We start from the raw sequence: 21,752 nt of genomic DNA, 5'->3' as shown, positions 1-21,752 counted from the left end.
TTGGAACCATTTATTTAACTGTCTAAAGACTAGGGATCTTCAGCAGTCTCACTCTTGGGTATATACCAGAAAAAAGGAAATCTCTAATTGGAAAAGATACATGTACCCCAATGTTCATAGCAGCAGTACTTAACAACAGCCAGCTGGAAATAAGCCCCAAGGGTCCATCAGCAGGTGATTGGTTTAAGATGTGTATATCCCCTCACACACACAAATATGGAATATTACTCAGCCATAAAAAAGAATGTAATATTATAATTTGCAACCGCATATGGACCTACAGGGGCTTCCCAGGAGGCGCTAATGGTAAAGAACCTGCCTGCCAATGCAGGAGGATATAAGAAATGCAAGTTTGATCCCTGGGTCAGGAAGATTTCCTTGGAGAAGGGAAAAACAATCCACTCTAGTATTCTTGCCTAGAAAATCCCATGGACAGAGGAACCTGGTGGCTACAGTCCATAGGGTTGCAAAAAATCAGACACGACTGAAGCAACTTAGCATGCATGCATGCATGGACCTAGAGAGTATTTTACTTAGTGAAGCAAGTCAAAAGAGTAAAAAAATACTATATAACGTCACTTATATGTGCAGTCTAAAAAATAATACAAATGAATCTGTATACAGAACAGAAACAAACTCACAGACATAGAAAAGAAACTTAAGGTTACCAAAGGGAAAGGAGGGAAGGAGGAACAAATTAGAAGTGTTGGGTTAACCCAAACTATTACACATAAAATAGATAAGCAACAACAAAAAATAGATAAGCAACAAAGACTTACTGCTTAGCACAGGGAATTATATTTGATAAATCTTATAATGGCAAATATTTCATAAAACTTATAATGGAATATAATCTGAAAATTACAACTGAATCACTTTGCTGTATACCTGAAACTAACAAAATATTGTAAATCAGTTATATTTCCATTTTAAAAATAGTAAGGATATTTAGTTTCTTATTTTACATCTTCCACAGCATAGTACAATACTTTGTTTAAACAAGCTCCTTAATAAATGCTTGATGAGTATAAGAATGTCCTAAAACCTACCTTATCTGCCAATAATAATCCTGCAAAGATTTTCTGGTCAGCTGGCTTATTTCCGAATTTTCATTTGCTAATTTGGTAGCATCCGTCAGGGCTTTAAGCTAAAACAAAAGAGCTTTTTTGGTACACTTCATCCTCATGTTACTATCACTCCAATTCACCTGTAGGTCTAAGTATGTGCAGCAGAAACACAAGTGTATACTTTTTTTGTATTACTATCTTGTCTTCCGAAATATATTTCATAAAAGTACCTTGGGGCAGAACTGAAAAAGAGCCTCAGTATTTGGCTAAGAAATAAACATTACACCATGAAACTTCTAGGTAGTCATTTGATCAATTAACATAAAGAAATGTCAATCAATCAAGATAGAAGACTGAACACAGAAATCTATTTTATCTTCTACCTAATATCTCATGGTTACAGAAAAGATATCTGTCTTTATCCATATCCACTGCCATCATCACAACCATATCTATGTAAGTATTTTATAATTATATCTACATCTACATCTCTCTATAAAAGAATAAATATATAGCAACGTAGGAAAATAAATAAAATAAACTCAACAAAATATACTGAAGAAACTATAAAACAAAGAGAAACATCCACAAAGAATATCAACAAAGCAATAAAAGCAGGGGAAACTGTTCTCTATTACAGGGATAGGCAGAAAAAGCTTATCACAGTTAGGGACAGTTTGTGGGAACTCCAAGACTGGAGTCAATGAGTATAAACTTTTCCTGTAAGACAAAAGGGAAGACCTCAACAACTGTGAAGACATACTGCATGCCTGGATGAGGAAACTCAATTTTTTAAAGATAAAATTTCTTTCAAAATTAATATAATAACCAGTGGTTCAGATGGTAAAGAATCTGCCTGCAATGCAAGAGACCCAGGCTCAGTCCCTGGGTCAGAAGGTCTCCTGGACAGGGGAATGGCTCCGCACTCCAGTATTCTTGCCTGTAGAATTCCACGGACAGAGAAGCCTGGTGGGCTACAGTCCATGGGATCGCAAAGATCGGACGTGACTGACAGACTAACACTTTCATATTCAAAGCACCTGCAGTGAAAATGGTAGGGGAATCTTTAAAATAGAAGTTGACAAGCTAATTCTAATGTTCATATGGAAGATCAACTCTATAAGAGCACACAAATTTTATTCTAGGAAAAAACCAGTGAGGAGGTATTTGTCCTTAGAAAAGTCAGGGTTGTTCATATTGTTGAGCCATCAAATTAACCAACTACAGGACTGCCCTAACTTGGAACTTTTGATATAGAAAGTCATACCTTTTCCTTATTGTTTAAAGCAATTGAGAGAGCTTTCTGTGAATTGTAACCAAAGATATGACAAGTAACCAAAAATATGCTAACTGTTCTAGGAAATTTAATAAGTGAACAACAAAACCTAAAGTCCCTAAAGAAAAAACTGACAGATTTGACCTCATAAAATTTTAAATATTTGCAAGAGATAGGAAAAATGAAGTCAAAAGGCAAGTAACAGAATGGGATAAAAATATTTAAAACACATTCAAAAGATATACATTTTGTACATGCAATGTGTGTGTATGTACATGTGTAAATAGTTATATGTGCATATATATATATATTTCTACATATATATATATGAAAACTCTTATAAAGATGAACAAAGCTATACAGAAAACTGGGCAAGTAATATCAACTATTGGTTAGGACTCTGGGAAGTAAGCTCTGTCCTGTACTATCAGTGGAAACTCAAAACAGAAAAATTTTCTTGGAAAGGCAATTCATTACTCTGATTAAAAATTTAAACTTCATGCACCCTTACTCTTGACCAAGAACTTTCACTTCTACAAATCTAGCCTACAGAAGTTTTCACACATGTGCTCAAATACATAGATACACGGATGTTCACTGCTTTATTATTTGTAACCGTAAGAAGATGGAAATGACCTAAGAAGTCATTTATGAAGTCATTCATGAAGTCATTCATGACCATAAGAAGTGTCAAGACTGAGGAGTGATTGAACATATTAAAATACATGTATATTATGGGTCTATATATAGTGATATGGGACAAGCTGCAAGACTCAGAAGTAATTTTAAAAAGCCAAGTTACCAAATCATACGTACCAGAAGATCTTATTTATCTTAAAATCTATCATGGCATATGTATATACAGAGAAACATGGAAAAGAGATCTTTAAAGCTGTAGTTTAAACTATGAGGTGAAGATTGAAGTGGGACTTTCACAGTGTGAAACTACACTGAGTCTCTTACAGTGGGAATGAACTCCTGTATTACTTGTGCAATTTCCCTCTTGTGTAAACTAGAGGGAACAACAGCAGAACTCTGCAAAACTGAGGATCCGTTCTACTCTTTCATACTGTCTACAATATTTCTCTGTATTCTTTAAGTGGAATTCACATTCACATAACAGGACATTTTGCAGTTTAATAAATCTTGGATATCACTGAGTCTCCTACTACTTTGAACTTCGTTTGAACATACCGAGAATGAGCAGAGCCAAATATTTCACATCAAGGAACTAAAGGGATGCAAAAATTAGAAATCAGTATTTTGGTAAAAGACCAATGGTCACACCCTGCAACCCTTGGCCTTTTTCCCTCCCTCCTACAGTTCTCTTTCATTCTAGAAGGGCATACACATGCCCTATCAAATTTCTCTTTTTACAATTTACCAGGAAACTGGAGAAAATGTTTATGTGCACATTTTAAATAAATAAATAAATGTGCACATTTTACATAAAGTGAAGAAAAGTAAAAAGCAACTAAGAAATTACTTTTGGCTCCTAAGAATCATTAATATAATAAAAGTGTTGCAAATAATGATCCCTCAATATTATTTTACACAGAAAGCCATGCTACATGAAAAACAAATGAGTTTTTATGTACAGTAATAGGTAGTATTCTAGTGAAACAAAATTGCTATCGCTAGACCAGGCCTCAAGGATTACACAACAGTGTTGGAAAACTATTAAATAGACAAATCATATTTTCAATGACCTACATATTAGTTTCAGAGTTGGTTCTTTCATTCAAAAAAACAATGGTCATATTAAACTAAAATGACCATTTTAGTCATTTTAGACTAAATATTCATTTGTTTTAGGAAATATTCTGACCTTATTAATTCATAGGATTCATTTAGGAAGTACTCCCACACATTTGCTACATGAAAATTCAATCAAATGGATTAAGTCCTCTTTTTTACACTCGTACTTTAAAAAGCAAATATATTAAGGTATAATTCATTTTTACCTTATTGAAATGTCTTGGTGACCCTACTAGGCTTGATTATTTAACTAAATACCTCACTAAATATTTAAGTGTATTAATTAGCTGAATGAGACCTATCAGAATATCTTTTCAGAGAGAACACTAGTTAACAAAATATTCATGTATCAAAAATTCAGCATACAGTCTAAACGAGAGGTACAAATTTATAAAAGTAGTCACTGGGTATATTTCTTTGATTTCTCCTCAGACTTTATGTACCCTTTATGATGTCATTGGGCTTCCATAAAGAACCTGCCTGCCAAGCAGGAGACATAAGAGATGCAGGTTTGATCCCAGGGTCTGGAAGATGCCCTGAAGTAACCCACTTCAATATTCTTGCCTGGAGAATCCCATGGGCTGAGGAGCCTGGTGGGCCACAGCCCATAGGGCTGCAAAGAGTCGGACGCAGTTGAAGCTACTTAACATGCATGCAGGCAAGAATTCCATGGACAGAGGAACCTGGCAGGCTACAGTCCATGGGGTCACAAACAGTTGAACATGACTGAGTGCATGTGCCACACACACAAAAACACACACGCGCATGCCCACACACAAGCGCTCACATACATGCATGTCATTAGATGACTAGTTGGCTAAATCATTCTCATATTAAACTCTACAGAAGGTTCAGGATCATTAATATTTTTATCAAAAATACTTTCTGACAAGACTTGAAATAGTCATTTGGTTCTTTTAAATAGTAATCACTTCAAATATTCTTCTTGAGTCATAGGATCAAGAAGTACCATTGATTAACAAACTATTTATAAATGCTAAATACCCTGCAGGATATGTTTGAGTCTGTCTCCCTGGCCAGTTAATTCCTACAATTTCTTTTCAGAAAAACTGAAATCAAGCTTTCTTTTATTTGGCTAAATAGTTGTAGTGCTAAGGGAATATTCCACCATAACTTGCTCTGTACTAAGAAGTTTTTTTTCCTTTCAATATTAAAGGTTCATTTACATTAAAGTAAATGTAATGAAAACCAAGCTTACCTTCTCATAAAGCAATTGTGGTAAATTCTGTTTCTGCCTCTCCTGAAAACACTCATAAAGTTGGAGCAGCCTAGCACATAATACTTGTTCTTGATTGAAGAGAGGATGATGACTGAATTGCAAACCCACTATATTGAGATCTAATTGGTACATTTCCCTTTGACCTTCCATTTTGTTCCTAACAGAGCTTTCTAGATCAGATTTCACTGCCTTTTAAAGAAAAGTATTTACATAATGTTAATTTGATTCTATTTTTTTAATTAAAGTAACTCCTTATAAAAGTAACATGCTAACTGTAAGAAAATGAAGATACAGAAAAGCAAAAAACAATTATTTGCTCCTTTCTTAAAACTGATTATAGCCCTTGATTTCATATATTTATACTGGAGCATTTTTAATCACCTTACTATAAATGGTCATCTACTTTACTACTCTGTGCAGAGGCTGAACTTTCAAGTTATAAGCCCCCAAGTAATTTCCTAAAGGATCATGATAAAAAAGTGGTGTTTAGAACTGGTGGGTCAAGAGTTTGTTAATGTGATGATCTAATAATCATCTGGAGCCAGACTTAATCCGCAAACTATTATCTCTGCTCCAATGGCCCTTACAGCATTGAGATTTTTCTTTCCCAGTGAGAAACCCCAAATGAACCTTGCCTCCATAGCTGGCTGTGCATAATAAAAATTGTAGAGAAGACAGAAGGGAAAGGCAGGCAGAGGTATTTGTCTGACACTAATTCCAGAATATTACCTGCTAAGAATGGTGCTACAGAATGAATTTTAATACTCAAGTTTACATGCTTGGTGAAGTGACACTTATATTTATTCCCAACTCTAAGAGTCCATGAAACACTGAAATTAGCTTGAATGAAGTTAGAAAAGAGCAGAAAGCTCCGATGACAGTTATTAATAGCATTTTTAGCAATAAAGTGTTTTTTTTTGTTAATAAAGTGTTTTTTAATTCTGTTACGTACACTGAGTTTTTTAGACATAATGCTATTGAATATTTAATAAACTACAGATTAGTGTAGATATAACTTTTACATGCACTTTTGAAATTTTTCAAAACCAAAAAATTCATTTGACTTGCTTTACTGTGGTGGTCTAGAAGTGAACCAGCAATATCTCAGAGATATGCCTGTACTCCCAAATATCTTTGTAAAACAAGCAGGGTAACTAGATAGCAAAACCAAAAATCCATGGACAAGATTTTAAACAAAATTGCATCTGAAAACATCTCCACTGAATCCAAAAATACAAGTGAGTGGAGAAAAACCACTAACAGCAAGATCTGCATAGTATTGGTGACTATAAAAACCGAAAGAAGCAATGAAACATCTGACCGTCCTGTTAAGAGAACCTGAAAGAGCCAACAGATACTCATCAGAAAGTACAACAAGCCAATTTAAAAACAGAAGGTAAAACTGTTACAGGTTTTGTCTACTCCAAATACGGGTAACAGCAAGGAATTTTGGTAAAAATATCAACACTCGTTCATGATAAAAAATCTTTGTATTTGTCTTAATTTTAAAAGTAGGACAACTAATTAAAGCTTAAATGCATTTTTGTATGGTAAAATGGTAAAAGATATTCTTAGCAGCAAGAAATTTTGGTGTATTTTTAGAAAATCCTGAAATAAATTTATAAGTGGCATAAAGATACTAAAAACATATTATGATATAAGGAATTAAAAAAATTTTTTCTAGATTCTCTGAGAAATAAACAGAGACTGTGGAGAAGAAAAGAGAGCATATATTATGTAGAAAGAAGATTCTCACGTGTTAAAGAAAGATAAGGAAACCTCCAAAAGTATAAATCTCTTCAATTTAGGGAGAAATCTTATTTTCTGTGTAGGCTGAGAAGTATCAGCATTATAAGGAATGAAATGCTCTTGCTGTTAAAATGTTGCAGCTACTGGAATATGAGGGATGGGATGAGGAGGGAGGTGGGAGCAGGGTTCAGGATGGGGAACACATGTACACCCATGGCTGATTTATGTCGATGTATGGTAAAAACCACTACAGTATTGTAAAGTTATTAGCCTCCAATTAAAATAAATAAATCAATTTTTTTTAAAAAAGAAAGAAATACAGAAATGCATTTTTTAAGAAAAGGCATTGACTACAAAAGGCATATAATTACTAGAAGAGGAAAAGTAAAATCATGGCACCTGGTCCCATCACTTCATGGCAAACAGATGGGGAAACAATGGAAACAGTGACAGACTTTATTTTGGGGGGCTCCAAAATCACTGCAGATGGTGACTGCAGCCATGAAATTAAAAGACGCTTGTTCCTTGGAAGAAAGCTTATGACCAACCTACAGAGCATATTAAAAAGCAGAGACATTACTTTGCCAACAAAGGCCCATCTAGACAAAGCTATGGTTTTTCCAGTAGTCATGTATGGATATGAGAGTTGGACTATAAAGAAAGCTGAGAGCTGAAAAACTGATGCTTTTGAACTGTGGTGTTGGAGAAGACTCTTGAGAGTCCATTGGACAGCAAGGAGACCAAACCAGTAAATCCTAAAGGAAATCAGTTCTGAATATTCACTGGAAGGACTGATGCTGAAGCTGAAGCTCCAATACTTTGGCCACCTGATGGGAAAAGTCAACTCATTGGATAAGATTCCGATGCTGGGAAAGATTGAAGGCAGGAGGAGAAGGGGGACAACAGAGGATGAGATGGCTGGATGGCATCATCACTCAATGGACATGAGTTTTAGTGAACTCCGGGTGATAGTTAAGAGCAGGGAAGCCTGGTGTGCTGAAGTCCACGGGGTCTCAAAGAGTCATACAATTATGTGACTGAACAACAACAACAAAGGCAAGTGATTGAGCAATTAAGTTTTTGTACATAATTCTTATTTAAATTTTTTTCATGCCCAGTTTTTAATATAACTATTTCTGTCTAAATATTTCTTTTCATTAGGTTAATGAATTGCTAATTTTCATAATGTGCTCTGAAATACACATAAAATTTGCTTCTTTGATTATAAGTACAATATATATTCATTTCTGAAATCTAGAAGAGAGTATAAGAAAGAAAATAAAAATAAGCCTATGTCCTACTATCCAAAGATAATTATTAACTCTGATATGTTTCCCAGACTTTTTAATCTATATACACACATATGTATGTATTATTCACTGATAAATTCATTCACTCATTATCTATTTTTATAAAGATAGGAGCATATGAAATTTCACCTTCTGCTTTTTTTTTTTAACTTCACATTCTGAGCTCTTCCCCAGATCATTAAATATTCCTTGAAAACAAAATCTTAATGGCTATTTAATATTTCATCATAGTTTTGCCTTTACTAGACTTACTAATATCCTCAAATGGTGAATTAACAAAATAAGTATACAAGTAAATATACAAGTTATAATTTATATTACAAGAATTCTAAACATAATCACAAATAAACTGTTGGTTACCTTTCTATATGTGGTCTTCAGGGCTGGATTTAAAGGTTCCTTGCTTATGTTTAGTCTGAAATTCCATGACCGCCTAATAGGTGAAGGTAATGACATTATTTCTCCACTTTCTTCAAACCAACATTTTCCCTATTAAAAATATTTAAGAATATAGTAATTAAATATTACACTAAAAACAAATGTTGCATACTGCCAGTGGTGATTTAGCTTATCAGGTGTGAACTTGCCTCTTCTAGTTTAAGCAGGCGATTTTCCATTTTGTTGCAGGTCTTTTTATATATTTCTGGCTTTTTCTGAATATAGAATCCTTCTTCTTCTAAAATGCGTGGCATCATATCTTCTGGCAGTTTAAGCTGGTTGATCACTTAATAACAAAACCTAGATGTTACTTTCAAGTCCAAAACAGTAAACTGGGATTGACCGAACAAGAAGCAAAAGAGGACTATCATATACTCTACCACTAAAGCCTACCCTTTTATCTACTACTGTGGGCAGGAATCCCTTAGAAGAAATGGAGTAGCCATCATAGTCAACAAGCGTTTGAAATACAGTACTTGGATGCAATCTCAAAAACGACAGAATGATCTCTGTTCGTTTCCAAGGCAATCCATTCAATATCACAGTAATCCAAGTCTATGCCCTGACCAGTAGCACTGAAGAAGTTGAAGTTGAACAGTTCTATGAAGACCTACAAGATCTTTTAGAACTAACATCCAAAAAAGATGCCCTTTTCATTATAGGGGACTGGAATGAAAAAGTAGTAAGTCAAGAAACACCTGGAGTAACAGGCAAATTTGGCCTTGGAGTATAGAATGAAGCAGGGCAAAGGCTAATAGAGTTTTGCCAAGAGAATGTACTGGTCATAGCAAACACCCTCTTCCAACAGCACAAGAGAAGACTCTACACATGGACATCACCAGATGATCAACACTGAAATCAGACTGATTATATTCTTTGCAGCCAAAGATGGAGAAGCTCTAGAGAGCCAGCAAAAACAAGACAAGGAGCTGACTGTGGCTCAGATCATGAACTCCTTATTGCCAGATTCAGATTGAAATTGAAGAAAGTGGGAAAAACCACAAGACCATTCAGGTATGACCTAAAGCAAATCCCTTATGATTATACAGTGGAAGTGAGAAACAGATTTAAGGGACTAGATCTGATAGAGTGCCTGAAGAACTCTGGACGGAGGTTGGTGACATTGTATAGGAGACAGGGATCAAGACCATCCCCAAGAAATAGAAATGCAAAAAAGCAAAATGGCTGTCTGAGGAGGCCTTACAAATAGCTGTGAAAAGAAGAGAAGTCAAAAGCAAAGGAGAAAAGGAAAGATATACCCATTTGAATGTAAAGTTCCAAAGAATAGCAAGGAGAGGTAAGAAAGCCTTCCTCAGTGATCAATGCAAAGAAATAGAGCGAAAAAATAGAATGGGAAAGACTAAAGATCTCTTCAAGAAAATCAGAGATACCAAGGGAACATTTCATGCAAAGATGGGTTCGATAAAGGACAGAAATGGTATGGACCTAACAGAAGCAGAAAATATTAAGAAGAGGTGGAAAGAATACACAGAAGAACTATACAAAAAAGATCTTCATGACCCAGATAATCATGATGGTGTGATCACTCACCTAGAGCCAGACATCCTGGAATGTGATGTGGGCCTTAGGAAGCATCACTGTGAACAAAGCTAGTGGAGGTGATGGATTCCAGTTGAGCTATTTCAAATCCTAAAAGACGATGCTGTGAAAGTGCTACACTCAATATGTCAGCAAATTTGGAAAACTCAGCAGTTGCCACAGGACTGGAAAAGGTCAATTTTCATTCCAATCCCAAAGTAAGGCAATGCCAAAGATTGCTCTAACTACTGCACAATTGCACTCATCTCACACGCTAATAAAGTAACACTCAAAATTCTCCAAGCCAGGCTTCAACAATATGTGAACCGTGAGATCAAATTGCCAACATCCACTGGATCATTGAAAAAGCAAGAGAGTTCCAGAAAAACATCTATTTCTGCTTTATTGACTACACTAAAGCCTTTGACTGTGTGGATCACAATAAACTGTGGAAAATTCTGAAAGAGATGGGAATACCAGACCACCTGACCTGCCTCTTGAGAAACCTATATGTAGGTCAGGAAGCAACAGTTAAAACTGGACATGGAACAACAGACTGGTTTCAAATTGGGAAAGGAGTACGTCAAGGCTGTATATTGTCACCCTGCTTATTTAACTTATATATGCAGAGTTCATCATGAGAAACACTATAGACTGGATGAAGCACAAGCTGGAATCAAGATTGCTGGGAGAAATATCAATAACTTCAGATATGCAGGTGACACCACCCTTATGGCAGAAAGTGAAGAAGAACTAAAGAGCCTCTTGATGAAAGTGAAACAGGAGAGTGAAAAAGTTGGCTTAAAGCTCAACATTCAGGAAACTAAGATCATGGCATCCAGTCACTTCATGGCAGATAGATGGGGAAACAGTGGAAACAGTGGCTGACTGACTATTTTTTTGGGCTCCAAAATCATTGCAGATGGTGACTGCAGCCATGAAACTAAAAGACGCTTACTCCTTGGAAGGAAAGTTATGACCAACCTAGATAGCATATTAAAAAGCAGAGACATTACTTTGCCAACAAAGGTCCATCTAGTTGAAGCTATGATTTTTCCAGTAGTCATGTATGGATGTGAGAGTTGGACTATAAAGAAAGCTGAGCGCCAAAGAATTGATGCTTTTGAACTATGGTGTTTGGCAAGACTCTTGAGAGTCCCTAGGACTGCAAGGAGATCCAACCAGTCCATCCTAAAAGAGATCAGTCCTGAGTGTTCATTGGAAGGACTGATGTTGAAGCTGACTGCAATACTTTGGCCACCTGATGCGAAGAGCTGACTCATTTGAAACAACCCTGATTCTGGGAAAGACTGAAGGCACAGGAGAAGGGGACGACAGAGGATGAGATGGTTGGATGGCATCACCAACTCAGTGGACATGAGTTTGAGTAAACTCCAGGAGTTGGTGATGGATAGGGAGGCCTGGCATGCTGCAGTCCATGGGGTCGCAAAGAGTCAGACATGACTGAGCAACTGAACTGAAAGTCTACCAGAAGGTCAAATAAACAGACAACAGAAACAGACACCTACACAGACACACACAAGGATGAATGAGCTCTTTTAACCAGTTCCCTTAAACTCAGAGAAAGCACAAAGAATACAGAAAACTTTCTATAATTTTAGATCATTACTTTTTATCTATCCACCATACAAAGAAGTTATTATCCTATACTATGATTCATTAATAACTTGAATATTTTATCATGAAAAAACTTTACCTGGAGAACTACTTGGAATAAAAATATTTGCCTGTTGTTTTTTTATTTGTTCTTGGTCATCTTCATAATCAGCAGCCTTTACTTCAAGTAAATCTGGGAAAATGACTTCTTCCACAAAATCTTCATCTTGGCCCTCAGAACAGTTCTGTAAATCATCATCAAGTGAAAAATGTTTGTGGTAACTACCATTTACTGATCTCTGTTGAATCCCAAAAGAAAAATAAGTATACATGCTTATTCCCAATGATTAATGTACAGATAAATAAAATGTACTAAAATCCTGCCATCAAGTTTTTCTGATCTATGCCACCCAGTTCAAGTTCAAACTGAAACCATGTTACAATGAACTTTCACTGAACACTGAAGAACTCACTTAAGGCTTAATATCAGAAACTATGATTTTCCTATAGCCCTTCATTGCAATTCTCAACAAAACACTACTGAAAAAGAACCACAAGTCTCTCCTCTCCTATGGAAAAATGTTCTGAGATATTGGACTATGATAGTCCAATTGTTGAGAATTCATAGTACAGAGCAAAGTCTAGGGATATCAAGCCTTGTGATCTTTAGCCCCATCTTTTTCACCTTTCAGAAAGCAGTACTACTTAAGGTAACGTGGAGCAGTCATGTTCTTTTCAGGATGCTATTTAAGAAAAACAAGTAAAGTAAAGATACACGTAGAAGTCTGTGACAGATGATCAATTATTTCTGAAATATGATATATAAAAGTTTCAAACAATGGAGATATTGAAGTAGATTACTAAATGTAAAAACATATACTTTTATATATCAGAAATTTTATATGTCTCTTCACACACACAAAAAAATCACCATTTTAGATGACTAGTTGTCTAACTTAAAATCCACATATATTGAAAGAAAGAAGGAGACAGAGTATGTGAGTCATATAAATAAAAATCCCTTAATTTTCGAAAACATACATTTAGGGATAAATAATTAAAATAAAAAGAATTAATCATAAAATTCCTTTGAATAGATAACTGCATGACTTTGATCAACTCTGACAAAATTGAGTAACAAGGTAAAGTATCACCTAGGTTCATATCACGTCATAGCATCATCATACTTTCTGTATATATCTCTGTCATGAAATCAAAAAAGATTTTAAAATCAGAAATTTTTGTGGCATTTTTTTTTCAAAAGTCAAACAAGATATGACACTGACACCTTGAGCAAGATTTGAGGTATCTTCACATAGGGGATCTCTTTGAAGATTTCAACCACAAAGAGGAGCTCTTTGTACCTTCCAAGCTACCTTTACTGCACCCCTGGTAGGGCTTTAAACCTGGCTTCAGAGCTGAGATCTGCCCTGACAGCTGAGTAATATCAAGCTCTCGTCTTAAATCCCAGCTTTTTATTTGTGACCATGTAAATCTCTTTCATAAACCCTATCCTACTAAATCTGCCTATATTTTCAGGAGGAACAAATCCAACCTGCTCTGCAGACTGGCCTATAGCTGAGTCTTCTTCACCACTCAGAACGAAAAATGAAAGACCTTCATCCAGTGGAACTTCAGCCTGTGGGTTAAACAACAGTAAGCCAGTATTCAGTGCTGAAATGAATATAAATAGACTCTCACTTTTCAATACCATGAAGGAATCTTTTAAATGTAAATCACCTATCACTTCTTTCTCAGATACATTTAATGGATTGTTTTTAGAGAGATTTGGGAGAAGAATCAGTTTATCAATCAGTCAATCAACCAAACTGCTAGTTCCTAGGAGCCAAAGAATTTAAAAATATGCAAAATACAAAAGCTTATCCTATATCTTATTTGTATCTACAACTTAGCTGGCCCATTAACTTTCAACAATACTTATATATAAATTGTCAGTATATATTTTTACTTCCCTTTGTCTTTGCAAAGTCATTTGCTAAAATCCTCAACTTCCTGAGCAGTTATGCCAATTTAGTAGTTTGTAATGAAAATTCTTAGAAGCCAATTTCTCTTCCTATTCACCTCTTTTCTTGACGATCAATGAAGTGATCTTGACAAATTTCTTTATTTTTTTTTTTTTACTATTTATGGTTAAATTATATCCAATCTAGGCACACTTTTATTCATTTGTTGAATGAATAACATATATAGAAACATCTTTTCTTTAGTCTGTTTTTACTTTTAAAGTTAATTAAAATAATTTGTACTAAGAATCCAAGAAGGACACTACAAAGAGGACACAGATGAATTCTGTAAAAACCCAAGAAATGATCATTGCATTTTAAAGTTTGTAGGGTTTAATACTCTCATTGCTTATGGCAAAATGACCAGTTGTTCATGATTGTCTTTTTTCCTATCTCTAATAATAGAATCTTTTAACTAGATATCTAGACAATGCACCCATGTTCTTTTAGTGGAAATAAGGTGTGCAACTTGCAGGTCTTGTCCTGCAAGAGATCAATCTGCAATCCTACGGCTCTCTTCCTCCTGCCTTGCCTTTGGCCAGCAAATGAAAACCCTGGAGTTTTGCCACTGGACTCAGGGATGGAAACCAAGTGTTGAAGAGGCAGAACTCTCCTAGCAGCCTGGTGTGTGTACATTCAAGTCACTTCAATCCGACTTCAGTCGCTTCTGTCCGACTCTTTGTGACACTATGAACTGCGGCCTGCCAGGCTCCTCTGTCCATGGGATTCTCCAGACAAGAATACTAGAGTGGGTTGCCATGTCCTTCTCCACCTAGCTGCCTGGACTACTTATCTGTTATATTAAAGAGGAATAAAACTTCTACCTTAAAGAAGACATTTTAGTTTGCACCTTTTTGTTAAGTAACTCTAAATAACACAGTTTTTTCAAAATGTTTTGTCATTTCAAGTTTCAAATATATGATTACACATTGGATTTTAGAACAAAATCTGTAAGTCAGGGATCACCTAAAATACCGTATTATAATTTTTTAGGATAAAAAATAATGTCAAGTAGAAATAGAGAGTGAGTGAAAACTGGCACAAGAGTCACAAAAATGGTCTAAAATTGGATTGTAGTGTTGACTGCATAATTCTGTAAGTTTACTAAAATTCACTTAATTGTACACTTAAAATGGGTGAATTTTTGCTCTGTAAAGTACATCTCAATAAAGCTGTTTTAAAAAGTTAAAAAAGAGCTATTCACCTTAGACCACTGATATATCTTATTATCAATGAGCAGTTGAGTTGATGATTTTTCACCTTGATTAATCTGAAACATAATGCAAATGAAGAGTATGGAAAACATATATAGATTTAATCATGCTCATAAGTCTTCAGCCAAAAATGAATAAAAACAAAGACTTCTCAATGTTTTTCTTTTAAAAAAAAGTATATACATCTTCTCTCCTGAGATGTCATATATAGTGACCACAAGTAAATCACTTAATTTTTCTTGGCTTTAGGTTTGAAGGAAAAAAAGCAAGGAAAAGAATCTAAAGCTTTTTGGATTTAAGGAGTTATGTTAAAACTGAATTTTAGCTCTTTTCTGACAAAGAAAAGTTCACCATGATACATGCTGCAATTAAACAGTAAATTTGAAAATAAGAAAGAAAAAAAAATTAACATTACCTTGGCATTTTTTAGCTTTTCTCTTACTTTGCCTCTCAGAGTTTTTATTATGCTTCGATTTTCTTCTACATTCAAATCTATCAAGAAGCCAACATAATACAGAGCTCATGACACTTTCTTAAAGTATAACTAAACAGCAATAGAGTACTTATTAAATAGCTAACTAATATGCATTTCTTTGGATCATGACAATTATAAAGATCAAATCACTGCCCCATGAGAGTTCAGAATCTAGGAAACAGAGCTTAGACCCTTCCTCCTTTTCATCTGGAATGATCCATGATCAGGACTGAATTTTGCAGTTAGGCTAGAAAAAAAAAATTGCTGAGAAACCTTTTTTACCTTTTAGGAAAAAAAAAAATCCATGAAAACAGTAATATTCTATATAAACTGTAGACAGTCTACAAAATAAATATCAAAGCCATTCTATATAATCTGCTCTATAGTCTACAAAATAAATAAATATCAATACTTCAAGTTGATTAAACTGAAGAGGAAGGAATCTGAAAAAAAGAAAGGTAAGTCTTCAGGCACTCATTTTTAACCACTTATGTCAGTTCTGAAAATTCAGTATAATACTGCTGACCCCAATTCCTGCCAGCTCCTACAGGAAATGAAACAATCCTGTTGAGTATAAAGACTGCTCCAGCTGCTGAGTGCACTCTAAGCCATGGATTATTTTTGATTCATCCATCAGGTGGATTGAGAAGGACGGGAGTCATGTGGTCCTAGGCACAGAAAATGGAGGACCTAATGGTCACTTTGCCTTGTATTTTTCTTTTTCTTCTCCCTGCCTTTGAGTACTTAATGGTAAATAGAAAATGGTGAAAATAAATGGTGAGCATAAAGCTAAATCAGTGTAGGTCATGAGAACCTTCTTATTTTTCTTTTAACTTTTTGGCCATAAGGCATGTGGGATCTTAGTTCCCCTACCAGGGATCAAACCCATACACTCTGGAAGTGCAGTATTAACCACTGGACCACCAGGAAAGTCCCCAAACATCTTCATTCTTAACTGCAGTATTCTGTGATATAATTTAAAAATTATTAGTTGGTTTGTTTATACTCTATTCCCAGAACTTAGAATGACACATGGCATATAGTAGGTGATTAATAAATATGTGCTAGATGAATGAAGCAGGGATAGACCATTGTTTATACATCTTTCTTCCTGAGATCTGAAGCTTCCTGAAGCATGTTCTAGATCTCTGTATCTTTATGGTTGAACACAGTCTGAATTATGAGGAAATTTTCCATGTTGCAGAGAAAAAGAGAGGAAACAAAATTTAATTTTATTACATGCACTAACTTTACCATTATTTCCTCATGCCTACTCGTATTAAATATTATATAGGAAGTTTAGTTTCTGTTTGAACTCATCTTTTAAGACACTGTGTTCCCAAACGAAACTGTGGGGTAGGATTAGTCATCTATATTAAAAAAATAAAGCCCAGCAGCATCAGAGCCGTGGTATACTTATTGAGAACCTTTTTGGAGATGCTTCTCTACATTTTCTTCTCCTGCAGTGTTATCTGTGTCTTCTGACATCTGCAAGAAAAGAGGGGTAGGGTTACCTTGCATCTTTTTGTTCCGGCATTTAACATTTTTTCATAAGTTCATCAGTCCTTCGAATGGAGAAGGCAATGGCAACCCACTCCAGTGTTCTTGCCTGGAGAATCCTAGGGACAGAGGAGCCTGGTGGGCAGGTGTCTATGGGGTCGCACAGAGTCGGACACGACTGAAGCGATTTAGCAGCAGCAGCAGCCCTTCAAAAGCTATCTCCTTTAAAATGACAATTCATATCTTTTGCCTATTTTCTTAAATTTCACTCTTATATCAGTTGGTATGAGCTCTTTATGGCTTCCCAAGTGACGCTAAAGGTAAAGAATCCATCTGCCAATGCAGGAGAAGGAAGAGATACAGGTTCAGTCACTGAGTTGGGAGGATCCTCTGGAGAAGGGCATGGCAACCCACTCCAGTATTCTTGCCTGGAGAACTCCATGGAAAGAGAAACCTGGTGGGTTATGGTCCATAGGGTCGCAAATAGCTAGACATGACTGAAGTGACTTCGCATGCAGGCATGAGCTCTTTACACACAGGAGATTTTTAAATTAAGAAATTGCTCTCTGTAATATTTAAAAGGACATTTTAATGATAAAATCCAGTAGTTAGTTCTTAGTGTTCATATATTGCCTACTTCATGTATCTTTTAGGAAGATCAAATGAGATCAAACACATAAAAATACTTTGAAACTCAACACCATATCAATGTTAGCTATTACTTGTAGCATGGGATAACTTTCTAAAAGCTTTCCCCATCCTTGTCCTCTATCATTCTACCTCTCTGGTCACTTACTCCCTGTAGCCTTCATTGGTCACACTTCTCTTAATAGCTTAAATGTGGGTACATTCAAAGGCTTTGCAGAATGTATATATTCCCATGCCTTCCTAAATGTGTCTCTAACCTTGACTGCTCTCCTGAATACCGTATATCCAGTTGCCTAATGGTATTTCTAATTGAATATCCTACCATTATCAAAAACTCAACATGTTAAAATCAGCATTTATCTCCTCCACCACTTTTTAAACCTCAATATTCCAAAATGAAACCATACTAGCAATGTTAAACTCTTTTTCAGCACAATATGGATAGGTTTGGTTTTCATTTTAAGTCAAAAAAACAGAACAGCAAAAGACCCTTTAAACAACAACTGTACATGCTAACCAAACTAGTGTGCAGCTGGAATGGGAGGCACAAGCAGACACACATCAGATTTATAATCACAGTAAAAACATGGATTCGAGTCAAAAGCCAAAGCAGGGTATTGGCATGAGGGTATTGATATGACCATAGTTACAAGTTTAGCCTATACACTTTCTGAAAGAACTCCAAAATCCACCAGTGGTTTCTGTACCACACTTAAGAATTGCTGAATAAGGTCAATACGAATTAAGATGTTCTGTTCTTAATAAACCTTCAGCATTTTCCTCAACAAAATTAAAAATACCTACTTTTATTCTTGACCAAGGGGACAGCAAACCTTGAAGGTGTGATGGAACATCAATGCCACTGAGTGATAGAGGTCTCCTTTAATTCCTAATAATATCACCCAACATGCTGGATATACTTTTCATAACTGCCCATCCCCATTTAGAAGACAGGAATAAAATATGAATCTTAATTGGAATTATTGCAGGTGACATGTAGATACCAGTCCTAAAAATGTTTTACTTGCTGACTAAAAAAAAGAAAAACATCTTTTTTTTTAGCAAAGTAGGGAATTGATTGCTGGGTGGGTGGCTAAGAGAACAGATAAATAAATATTTAAATAAGGGAACAAATAAATAAGCAAATATATAAATAATTCACCTCTAATACTCTTAATTACATAATTGACAGATCAAACAGTACATCACCCTTAAATTCTCACATTATTTTTTAACATATGAACTGTATGATTTGTATATAAAACCAAATACATCATTTTTTCCAAGATTATCCTACATTTATAATTGAGCTATTTTGCATAATCACAATCCTTATAAACTCCATTAATACCTTACTTTTCTAAAAATATCTTCTTTTCTCTTTGAAATCTTTTTCATGATGGTTCTCTCATTTCCACTTTCTAAATAAATAAGAAATATTTTTAAGAATGATACATTACTGAGAGAAAATAACTATTTTGATGTGTAAGATAAACTTATGCTATGTAAAATTTTTAATTTAACTAAAAACTAAAAGAAACACACTATTGCCTTTAATACTATTTAGTTATTGATCATCTGTAATATTTAATCTTTACTGGTACTGGCATATGGAAAAGGTGGAACTTAACCAAAAAATTCTACAGTTAAGTGTGAGACAGAATTATTTCACAGTGTTTCACAAAAACTGGCATGAATTCCATGTGTTCCATACCTAAGTCTGAAAATTAGTATCTTTTCGTTAACTGTGATCTTATTTTCTAAAAGAAAACCTAGGAACAAAGTCTTGACAAAGGATTTTCTGATTCATGAATCTGTACATATCTTTGAAAGGCATCAAAATTAAATCATCCATTGTTCTCAGAACTAAGCCTGAAAACATCACAACCTGTTTCTGTAGGTCAAGAAAGATTGGGTCTAAGTCCCTTGAAACTTCTGGCATTATAATACATAAAAACTGAATAGGTGACAAAGCAAATTATAAAAATTGTAGTATATTTTGAAAGATTATATCCAACACACAATGCAATATAATTTTACTACCCACAAAGTTCATCCCAGGATTGATAAAAATGTACTAATCCATAGAGTACTGAGAACCATGAGGTCTAGAAACTGGACACAAGTTAAGTCCTGTAACGCTGTATTTTATTTAAACCTGAACATGTATGTTGGCGCCTGTACTTACAGTCCCTGCTGGAGAGAAACTCAAAACGGAGCACCTTTCTCTAAGTGAGGCCAGGAAAGCTTCTGTCCACTTCCCCACTTTAAGCCCTGCTCACCACTCTTCAAAATAAACCTTCAGCTATACTCAGACCAAACTCTTCTTTATATTCCCTGGCATTTCCATTGTTTGATTTTTCCAGCTTTCCCTTAATCTAGAGCATTCCACGTTTCAAAGCCTCATTCAAACCACACATCTTCCAGGATTTTTTTTCCCCCTGACTCTGGTCCTTTTATGATCTCCACTAGGCTGGCGGGTTGTCGTCTATGGGGTCGCACAGAGTCGGACACGACTGACGCGACTTAGCAGCAGCAGCAGCAGCAGCACTGATAATAACGTATTTTTTGTTCATTACAGCCTACCCTGCAAGCTCACTTTCTGCCTGCTCTAAAGTGAGGACGAGAGTTGGGCACTGAACTCATCTGCCCTCCACCAATCCTAGCAAAGTATTCAGCTAGGGACTCAATAATACGAACCTGGATTTGAAACAAATCAAGCACTGCTCTCGAATGCTGTATGATGGAATGGTTCTCAGCCTGATCAATTCCCAAAGGTGATGACTAATGGATGGGCCAGATCTTAGGGACTACAAGTCTCTGGCCCATGCGGGTCTGGTCCTGGTAGTCTGGGGACTCCGCCGGCTCTTTCCACAGAGTAGGGCTGCAACCAGACAAAATATTGGAGTGTCCGACAGGGAAGAGTAAGGACATTTTATGGGTCATTAAGACATTCACCTGGATGGTCGGTGCACTTCCGCTACGCCTGGGCGGCGAAGTCAGGACGCGCAGTTCACCACGGACTCTGAGCCGTCACCAACCGCCCCGCAGCGCTCGCGACGTCTGCATCCCACGTACCCCAAGCCTGCGGAGCTCTTCCTCCTCAGGGCTGGACGTCCAGGCGGTCCAGGAGCATGCGCGATGTGGCCGCTCAGCCAGCCTGGCGGGAGCGCGCGCCGAGCCCGTGCCTTCCGGAATCTTCGGTGCGCTACTTCTGCTCACCTGGCTGTCAGGGCTTGGGACTCACCCTCGTTTCCGCCTAGCGTGCCTGGTGGGAGCCGCCGGTTTTGATCACCCGCCGCTGAGCTTGTGCCTCAGTAGCCGCAGTTGCGCTGGTGGCTATTCTGGAAGAGATCTGAAAGCGGGCTGGCCTGGATCGTGACAGCTCCACATCTCTCGTCCTGGTGAAGAATTGTATCCGGGTAAGTCTCGGCCGCACGCTCCCCGGCCTGCGCGGGCCCGGGGTGACCACCCGAGTCGCCTCTGAGCAGGTGTTCCTGGTGGAGGATACTCCCCAGCTGGCCGTGGAAGTGCGGTCGCCCACGCCGTCCAGGTGCGCCTGGGAGCCTGCGACCTGCTTCGCTCTGCGCTGCCTCTGCCTTGCCGCGAGGAGAGAGATACTTTGAGTTCAGGCGCTTTGGGTGTGGCATCTCAAAAGACCGCCGGGAATATGCAGGGTTGGGGGTGGGGGGGATTCCTTTCTCCTTCCGGAACCTGCTATTAGTGTAACCAATTTATTTTTCAATCTTAAAATAGGGCATGCTGGACACGCTCACTCATGTCATGTCATCGTTGCTTAATAATAATAATAATAAACTTTACATGGTCTTATCTTCTTTTCCCAGTGATTGACCGCCGCGTTAAAATAAAGAGTTAAACAAAATGTTCTGTGATTGG

The 21,752-nt window shown here is 36.6% G+C and overlaps 1 protein-coding gene across 1 annotated transcript in view; it reads right to left on the bottom strand.

Moving 5' to 3' along the window:
• Nucleotides 1-19,253, bottom strand: part of CC2D2B (coiled-coil and C2 domain containing 2B) — a 90,743-nt gene extending 71,490 nt beyond the window's left edge. Inside the window, exons 1-10 of the mRNA XM_065920050.1 lie at nucleotides 19,212-19,253; nucleotides 17,135-17,195; nucleotides 15,648-15,724; nucleotides 15,222-15,288; nucleotides 13,550-13,644; nucleotides 12,095-12,293; nucleotides 8,988-9,124; nucleotides 8,761-8,889; nucleotides 5,321-5,530; nucleotides 1,050-1,147 (exon numbers count right to left, since the gene is read on the bottom strand). Coding sequence (XP_065776122.1) covers nucleotides 1,050-1,147; nucleotides 5,321-5,530; nucleotides 8,761-8,889; nucleotides 8,988-9,124; nucleotides 12,095-12,293; nucleotides 13,550-13,644; nucleotides 15,222-15,288; nucleotides 15,648-15,724; nucleotides 17,135-17,195; nucleotides 19,212-19,253 — 1,115 coding nt within the window. The remainder of the gene's footprint in view (nucleotides 1-1,049; nucleotides 1,148-5,320; nucleotides 5,531-8,760; nucleotides 8,890-8,987; nucleotides 9,125-12,094; nucleotides 12,294-13,549; nucleotides 13,645-15,221; nucleotides 15,289-15,647; nucleotides 15,725-17,134; nucleotides 17,196-19,211) is intronic.
• Between the last annotated feature and the right edge of the window lie 2,499 nt (nucleotides 19,254-21,752).

This window comes from Muntiacus reevesi, chromosome 2, assembly GCF_963930625.1.
Source record: "Muntiacus reevesi chromosome 2, mMunRee1.1, whole genome shotgun sequence".
Lineage (NCBI taxonomy): Eukaryota > Metazoa > Chordata > Mammalia > Artiodactyla > Cervidae > Muntiacus > Muntiacus reevesi.
This window is presented reverse-complemented; position numbering and strand designations above follow the sequence as displayed.